Here is an 8,823-nt window from a genome sequence, read left to right on the forward strand (position 1 = left end):
GCGTCCCACGCCTCCTCCCCCCCGCCCCGCACGGCCCGGAAAACCTCCTCCCCGCTCCTGGAGGGCTGCCAGCCCCTGCTCCGCAGGGGCCTCCTGCACAGTAAGCGGGTCCTGGGCCAGTATCGCTTCAAACGTGAGGGTGTTCGGTCTTCGGGCTCCATCCCAGATGGGGTTGTTTGGAAAAGGAGGGAGCGTGTCAATCCTCAGCTTGTTTGTTTGGTTTAAATCACCTATTTTTAATCCTGCTTACTGCAGCCACCTAAACTTACCTTGGCCAAACTTGCCAAAAATACCCCTCCATATCGAGACAACACTGTGGGGTTTGGGAACGGAGCCCTGCAGCAGCGCCCCGAGCCCTCCCCGCTCGCTCCCGCTCCCACCCACTCGTCAACCCTACTACGTGCTGCAGCCGCCGTCATCGGGCGCAGAAAGAGCTTTTCCTTTTTACTGCTTGGCGTGAAACTTTTCCACTCCGCCAGCCCTCCGGGGACGCCGGGGGGTCGGTGCCTCCGGCTCTGCTGACGGGATGCAGGGCCCGAGCGTTGCCGGAGATCTCCCCACAAGCCTGGCGCATGCCGAAGGGTCCCAAACGCGGCGGGGTTTAGATTTCCCTCGGGGCAGCCCCCCCTCCACCCTCCTCTCGTTCCTTCCAGCTGTTTCTCGGTGGCACCAGGAGCGGGGAAGAGCCGGCTCCGTGCCGTACATGGCTTGTTTGTATGTGTGCCCGGCACCAAAATAGACGCGTGTGCGCGAGCCATTGAGAGGAAGTGAAAAGTTCACCCTGTACAGTACTACAAATGCAAAAACATGTTGTTGGCCGTTCCCTCCTCCTGCTCAGTAAACACTTTATGTAAAAGGCGGCGAAAACCGGCGGGATTGCTGCACAGTAAAACACACACACACACACAAAAAACCAACCAACCAACCCTGCGCTCCCCCTCCTCCCAACGCAGGTTTTCCCTGGCAGCTGGAAACTTCCCAGCTGCCCTATTTCGGCTTTGCAGATCCGTGGGGCAGAGCCGGCGGTAACTATTCCTCCTCGGGGGGGTTTCAAAGCACCAATCCCTCCACCAGCCCCTCTTACAGCATCACCCGGGGCTTGGCGAGCAGCTTGGGGGGCTGTTGGGGGGCTGTTGGGAGGCTGCAGCTGGGAGCAGTGCAGCGGGGGGGAAGGGAGCCCGTCAGCTGCCAGCAAAAGTTGCAAGGAGGGGAGGAAAAATACAAAAAAAATCATAATAAAAAAAAAAAAAGCAGCTGAACAAAGAGTCCCGTTCAGAGCTGGTGGTTGGTTTTCCTGTGGGTGCTCGCAGCAGAACGTTATGTACCGGCGCGCAGGCCCCGCTCGTGCCTCCCCTCCCCGGCTCTCCGCGCTGCTGGCCGTGGCCCCAGCGCCGGGGATGGGCGCCAAGGCACGCGCTCGCCGTGCCACCCTGCCGAAACACCCGCCCGGGAAGGGCCTCTCCCCACGCCGCGGCTGCGGGAGTGGGGGGCAGCACCCCCAAAACCACCAGCTCCCTGTTTTTGCCTGGGACGGGGCAAAAGGGGAGATGAATTTCACATCCCCACCCTGTGAACGGTGCTGGCCCGGCACTCGGCATCTCAGCTGCCAAAACCCATCCACCATCCGTCCTCCTTGGATGCACATTCCTTGTTTCTCCACCCGAGTCCCGCACGTCGCGGGCAGGCAGCCTGCCTGCAGCTGCTTGTCCCGGGGGGGCGAGAGACGGGCCCGAAAGGTTTGGCTGCGGTGGAGACCTGCCTGGCCGGCAGCACGCCGGGACCTGCCGCGGCATCCCACCCAGCCCGCAGCCTTCGGCTCACCTGCGGGAGCCGGCCACGGGCTCGGGGCGGTGGTGGAGGATGCGCGGGGTCACCCCTGGCATGCCCATCGCCCCCTGCCACGACTGGGCAGCTGGTGAGTGAGGACGGGGTGGGAGAGGGTGCGAAGGACACCCACACTGCAGGCGCTTCAGGGACACCCCAAACCCGCGGCCTCCCCTCGGCTCAGCCCCATCGCTATGTTCCCCACGCTGATGTTTGGCCGCAGAGGATCACACCAGCCTCTGTGCCAAGCCCGGCTGGCGATCGCATGCCAAAAACAACACGTAAATCTACCTAAAAGTAGCTTTTTGGGCCACGGAGACGCTGGGAACTGACGCGAGGACGGGGACTGTGCCGCTGGCAGCGGCAGCCACCCCACGGGGAGAGGAATTTGCCCCCCCCAGCATACGCGGGGCACGGTTTGCACCCTACGTGCGCTGAAGCACTCTCTGAGCCCCCCCCTGCATCTCCTCCCTTCCTCCTCCTCCTCCTTCTCCTCCTCCTCCTCCCCAGCCCCCTCTCCCTGCGGCTCAGCAAAACTGCTGAGCTCAGCACAGCACAGGCAGGGGCCCAGCCAGGACCCTCCCCAACGCCCGCCGCCCCCCCCGCCCCGTCAGCTCCCCCTTAACCCTTTGCAAAGCCGGCTGGGCTGGAAATCAAAGCGATCGAGCAAATCTCATCATGGGAAGGGGCGGGGGGGGGGGGAGCCATCCCAGAGGGCTCAGCCAGCCGGGAACATGCTGTCCAGAAAGTTTTATCCGTCATCCTGACCCCCCCTCCCTGCTCCCCCTAGAAAGGCTGGTGGGTCAGGGGGAAAGACGCTGCTCGGCCACAAAAACCGCTCTGGGTTTATGCCAGCAACTGTACCCAGGGAAGGGAAGCACTGGGATTACTAATGCTGTAGTTAAAACTTTGCTTTCTAGCCCCAAACCATTTCTGGAGGCTCTGCTGCGGAAAAGCAGCTGGCGTCGGGGTCTCTTTGGGGAAGGAAAACGAGCTACAAGCCCCACAACGTCTCCCCTTGTGTGGCATCACATTAGGATTATTTTATTTCAGAGATAAAAAATGACGATTTCCTTTCAAACTTGCCATCACACCAGAAGAGGCTGCTCGCTCTCCTGCCTACCAGGAGATGTTATGGCAAAGAAAGAAAAATATTTATGCTTGGCTTCAGAATTCCAGGGGTTTTTTTTAGCAAGGCGCCTTTCCCTGTGGTCCTTTCCCTCTTTTTATTTGCTGTTTTCCCCGTTTTGACCCCAAAGCCAGCAGTTCCTCATCTATTTTCAGCCTCCCCCAGCCAACACTCGTACCAGTGGTTGTGGGGAGAAAAAACCACGAGCTACATTTTGTTAAAAACAGGATCCCAAGCACCATCCAACTGTTTCCAAGCACATATTTTGCTGTATCGCATGGCGAGTGCACAAATATCCTTGTATATTTTTAACAGCCAGGATTTGTTCAGTTTTTGTCCTGAAAAGAAGAGCGATAGTCCTGCAAGCCACGGGTGCAAGCCAGGGCTTGTTCCCAGATCCCCGCACATCCCCTTGGCAGGGCTGCTCCCCAGGATGCTCCCTGCTCCCCTGGCTTGGACCCCTGCTTCCGAAACGGTGATGGATTTGAGCCTCACTCCTCCTTTAACTCCTGAAAAGCCATTTCCCCACTGCCACGGCTGCTGGTGGGGTGCCTGGACCCTCCACACCCACCACCTCACAGATCTCAGCTGGGAGATTTTGTCCTCGGAGGTGACTGGTGGCGGGTGCGATACCGGCGTTGGGGGCCTGTCCCCCTCTCTCCCGGCTGGCATTTGCTCTCTGCCATGTTTACCGCCAGGCCGTTATCAATCTCTGCTCAGGAAGGACAGTACCCAAGATAGCTCCTGGAGTGACTTCAGTGTGCCCAGCTCCTCCGATAAAGCTGCAGGCAGCACGGCGGGAGGACAAACAAAGCTCTTTATCGCCAATTAATAGGCCTTCGGCTCCCCGCGCTCCTCGGGGTCTGCCTTGGGAAAGGTCACGTACGCAGGGGCAGGCACGCACCCACCTGCGGGGTGGGGACACTCTTCCAGAGCAGAGGGCTCGGAGCGGGATGGCGTCTTGCCCTCGTTTTAGGGGACGGCTGGGGGAGGCAGATGGGGGTCACCCCCAGTCTGGCACTGAACAAACCCCCGTGCCAACCTGGCCCTGACCTGCTCTCACCCACTCCGCACCCTCTGACTTTTTAACGCGTGTCGCTCCAACAGCCCTCATGTTAAGAATCTTGGACATCGCCGGCTCATGGGACACCGGCACCCAGTGCCCGGGGCGCTGGGTTTGTCACCCGGAGCAGGGTGGCAGCGGAGGCGCCTCCGCCACGGCCCATGCCCGGGCTGCCTCTGCCGCTGGCAGCGGGACCAGGCCCTGGAAGACGGGAGTGATCCGCGGGCACGTTACAAACGCCGCGCACGAAGACCCTCTCGCGGCCCTGTCCCGTGCCGCCCGGGGCCCGTTTCGCAACCCGGAGAGGGGTCGGGGAACGGCGGGCGCGGGGCACGCACCGGCCACCGGCCACCGCCCGCGTCCCGCTTCCCGCTGCCGTCCCCACCAGAAGGTGCCCGCGGGTGGGCACCTACCGAGAGCGGCAGGCGGGCTGCCCCGTCCCCGGCCCGGCCCGGCCCGGCCGGCCTGACGCAACCCCCGCCGCCGTTTGCGAGTCCCGGGCCGGGCCGGGCGCGGGGAGGGGGCGGGGCCTCCCGCTGTCACCGGGCAGGAGAGACGCCGCGGACGTGCCCCGCGCTTCCATTGGCGGGCGCGGGGCAGCGGGGCGGGGCCTCCCGTCCCGCCCCTATATAAGGCGGGCCGGCCGGGGGCTCCGGGAGCAGAGCGGGGGGCGGCGGCGGCGGAGCCATGCCCGGGCTGTGGGAGCGGCTGGCGGGCGGCGAGAGGGGCCGCCTGGAGACCTCCGACTGCGAGTCGCTGGGCAGCGCCTCCGGCTCGGAGGGAGGTGAGTGGGGGGGAGTGGTTCCTGAGGGATTTGGGATGCCCCTGAGGGAGAAGGAGGGGTCCTTGAGGGCTGGGAGGTGCCCAGCCCAAGGGGGGTGAGGGTGTGGAGCCAAGCCCCTGTGCCCCACTATACCCCCCCAAACCCCTGGGCTTGATGTCTCCCCCCTTCCATCACCGTGAGACCCCAGCCCACCCCTCCCTGTGGGCCCGATCCTGACCTGCCTGCTGTCCCCTCCGCAGATGCCGAGTACGCCGAGGAGGCCTCCCTGCCGGACCTGGACCTGCTGCACGACCCCGAGGACGAGCTGCTGTGCGCCAACCTGATGGAGCTGGTCCAGGCCACGCTGGGCAGAGCCCCGCTGGGTGCCAAGCGCTGCTCCCGGCTCCTCATGCCGGCCCAGCTCCTGGCGCAGGTGAGGACGGAGCTGCTGCGCCTGGCCTGCAGCGAGCCCTGTGGGCTGCGCGGGGCCCTGCTGGACCTCTGCGTGGAGCACGGCAAGGCCTGCCACGACGTGGGGCACATCGCCGTGGACCCCGCTGTGGTACCCACCTTCCAGCTCACCCTGGTGCTCCGGCTGGACTCCCGCCTCTGGCCCAAGATCCAGGGACTCTTCACCTCCGGGCCGGCTTTCACGCCGCTGAAGCTGAGCACGGGCTTCAGGGTCATCAAGAAGAAGCTGTACAGCTCCGAGCAGCTGCTCATAGAGGAGTGCTGATGGGCTGTGCCGGAGAAGTGACTTACCCAAGTGCTTTGGAAGAGCCGGTGAGAGCGTGGCGGCTCCCGGCAGCCGCTGTAGTTTAGCTTAGGCTGGAGTAGGGCTGTAGGTGGAAGTAGTTCGGGCAGGCGGAGGTCCCCGTGCAGCGCCTGCCTGTGCCGGGGCGTCCCTGATGCGGAGTGGATGGGGACGCAGACACGGAGATCGCTTCACACTGTTGATGATCGTGGGATGATTGCGGCGACTGCGCTCCCGGATGCGGCAGCAGGGCTGCTGGGGGGGCAGACGGTCTCCTGTTGGCTGATTAATCATGTTTTTTTTGTAACGAGGATTGTAATCAATGGGGTTTCTGGGGGAGGGTGTGTGTGGGAGTGAGTGACAGCTGGGCTGTGGATCTGGATCAAAGACAAAACCCCACTGCTGGCACCTGGGCGGCCCTGCGTGGGCTCCCAGTAAGGCAGGAGGGGGGTGGGGGGGGGTGGGAGAGGGGGGGATGCGTGTCTGAAATTGCGTTGCGTCTTTGATCATGAGAGGGAAGAGTGGTGGGAGAGGGGTGTGCGAGGGATGCGGGGATGGAGGGCAGGACCCCTCGCTGTGCTGTGCCGTGGGTGCTTCATTGGTTACAGTTTACACTCATACACTTGATGTTCAAGTGCAAGACTTCCTATGCAATCGTGTCGGGATGGATTTTTTTTTTACTTTTCTAATAAAAGCTTGTCTTAATTGATAACCTGCTGTCTCCCTGTTGTCACTTGGGCTGGAGAGGGATGATGCAACCTGTCCGAAATCCCCGCTGGCTTCCTCAGGAAGCTTTTCCCTGGCAGTGCGCAGCCCCTGTGGTGGGAGCTGTAGGTTTTGGGAATGGAGGGGGGAATTCCACTGTGCCTGCCCCTAATTGCAGGCCATGGGGTTGTGACTCAGGGGCAGCTGAGTCAGGTTCTGAGCCAGCCAGATGCCTGCCTGTCCCCTGGGGAAAACAGCACCCTGGCACTCCAGCAAGGGGCTGCTGCTCCTCCTGTGGGAGCTACGGGGGGTGGGTTTGGGCAGAAAAGCAGGAGAATTGGCTAAAATTGCAAGGGAGGGAAATGGAGAGGGTCACACCTGGCAGGGGAAGCACTTCCCAGCTCTGACCAGGCTCTGCAAAAAATGAGACCAATTTCCCAAGCCTGCAATTAGAGCCACTCGGAGAAAAGGCTTTCACTAGAGTGTAATTAAGCTGCTTGGCAAACGAAGAGCCCAGTGGAAGGTGTGGGGGATAAAAACCAGCCTGAAAAAAAAAACCAACCCACAAACACTTCCATTCAACATGAGTTTGTTCTGGCTCGGGCTTCTGGTGTTGGTTTGTGTGTTTTGTTTAGGTTTTTTTTCCCCCTGTGGACAGACAGTGACTTTTTGATGAAAATACTCACCAAAAAAGTTGTTTCTGAAAAGGCCAACCCACAACCAGAGTATTTCAAGCTGAGGTTGCTCACCCATGTAAATACCACCTGGGAGCAATCGGAGCAACAAGCAGCACTGGGAAGGTACAGCTGGAAACACACCTTTACAAACCCATGTTGTGCAAAGGGTTGTTTTTCCCCCCTCTAAAATTTTGGGGATCAGGGTGTCTAAGAGTCACGTGCCAGAGCATCCCCCTACCACGTGAGGGGCATCCCTGTGCCAGATGGCACGGTGCCCTGCCGGACCATCCGGTGGCAAAACCTACCATCAAACCATCCCAGGAGCCGCTGAGGGGGCTGGAAAGGAAAATCCAAACCTAACACTTGGCAAAATCACGAGAGGAGCAGGTTTTGGCACCGCTGGCACGGGACGGAAACAGCTGCGGTGAGAGATTTACAGCGCGGTGACGGCAGCAACAGCGGCGGCTCGGCTCGGGCTGTGCTGTCATCTCCGCTGAGGCAGACCGGGTCTCGAAGCTATATATATATATATAGCTCCATAAATACCTGTATTTTTATATATCGAGCTCCTAAGCACGCGGCGGGGGGGATGACCCCGTGTCTCGCCGTGCTGCCAGCAGCAGCGTGGCCCCTGCTCGCCCCCACCAGCCCTTGCGAGGGCGGGCGAGGGATCCTGTGCCACTTTTTAAAAAAAAAATCACTATTACAACGAATAATCAAGGCTTTGCAGAATACACCGAGAAAACAAACAAAAAACGCCACGAAAACGCCCAAAAGCAAACGCAGAGCCACAGGACAGCCTCTTTGCTGGGGGACGCCCAGCAAAACACCCCCCGTGCGGGTCCACCTGCCCCCCCGCCCCCCAAACGCCCCATGGTCACAGCCCCAGCCGTGAACGACGGCTTCTATTTATAGCAAAATGGCCTTTTTGTGACAAATGTGGGGGGATGTCCAAGTCCCAGGGCTTTGGCAGCTCCCTGGAAGGTGCCAGGAGCTTCCAGCCAGGCTGGATTTAGCCTTTCCCAGGGCGGGGGGACAGGCAGAGGGAGATTTTTTGGGACTCGGGGGGTGGCGATGGGGCTATTTGTGGCACCAGCATTGGCCCTGCGCTCCTGGGTGCCATGGCGGTGGCAGGGAGATTTTTTAGGTTGCCAGCAGCAATCAGGCAAACGAGGACTTAATCCCCAGGGTAACGATAAACCCTTGCATTTTGCTGCTAAAACTGATGGTGGGGAGAAGCTGGGGGTCTTCTTTGCTCCCTACCTGCTGGACTATGCTCCAAATCACCCGCGCCTTTGGTGAGCAGGGACCAGCACACGGAAACGCAGAGCATCTCCCATTGCTCCGGGCTGGGAATGACCCAAAACGCAGCAAAACCTCTCCAAAAACTGGGGTGTGGGTGTACCTGATTGCAGAATTAAAAAAAAAAAAAAAAAAAGTAATGGAATGGGGTCTGTGCCGGTGGCACCGGAGGGTTTTGCCCAGCGTTGGTTCATACTGGAGTGGGTGTTGCGAGGCCAGCGGGGCTGACTCACCCTCACTGCTGGGAATTTGGCACTGGGGGGGAAATGGAAGTGATGTGACGCCTCGCCTCTGAGAGAGGGAAAAAAAAAAAAGGGAAAAGGGGGAAAAAAACCCACTCCAAAGCCTCCAGCTCTTCAGTGTGTGGGGCTGGGGAGGAGGAGGGGAGCGCCGGCGGGGTCATGCCTGTTTCGGGTGCTGTGGGAAAAGACTTTTGCTGCCCCGGGGAGAGGGGATGTGAGAAAAAGAGCCCCATTTGGGAGCACAGACCCCCAAATCCCAACCATTTTGGGCCAGCAGCCGGCACATTCCAAGCTCCTGCCATGGGGAAGCGCATCCAAGCTGGCATTTCTGCCCAGGACAAAGGCAGCCCAAGCCTTCCTGCCC

The 8,823-nt window shown here is 60.5% G+C and overlaps 1 protein-coding gene across 1 annotated transcript; it reads left to right on the forward strand.

Annotated features, from left to right (window-relative positions):
• Positions 1 to 4,703: 4,703 nt before the first annotated feature.
• DDIT4 (DNA damage inducible transcript 4) lies at positions 4,704 to 5,977 on the forward strand. The gene is made up of 2 exons (XM_086616706.1): positions 4,704 to 4,800; positions 5,040 to 5,977. Exons 1-2 carry the CDS (start codon positions 4,704 to 4,706, stop codon positions 5,513 to 5,515), a joined length of 573 nt encoding a protein of 190 aa, XP_086472832.1. The 3' UTR covers positions 5,516 to 5,977.
• Positions 5,978 to 8,823: the final 2,846 nt, after the last annotated feature.

Source organism: Tauraco erythrolophus, chromosome 9 (genome assembly GCF_009769465.1).
Source record: "Tauraco erythrolophus isolate bTauEry1 chromosome 9, bTauEry1.pri, whole genome shotgun sequence".
Classification (NCBI taxonomy): domain Eukaryota; kingdom Metazoa; phylum Chordata; class Aves; order Musophagiformes; family Musophagidae; genus Tauraco; species Tauraco erythrolophus.

What these genes read in the sequence shown, in the direction of transcription:
- DDIT4 (XM_086616706.1), top strand. Translation starts at nt 4,704, where the DNA reads ATGCCCGGGCTGTGGGAGCGGCTGGCGGGCGGCGAGAGGGGCCGCCTG. An exon ending in CGCCTCCGGCTCGGAGGGAG is followed by an intron (nt 4,801 to 5,039) that starts GTGAGTGGGGGG and finishes TCCCCTCCGCAG; the next exon opens with ATGCCGAGTACGCCGAGGAG.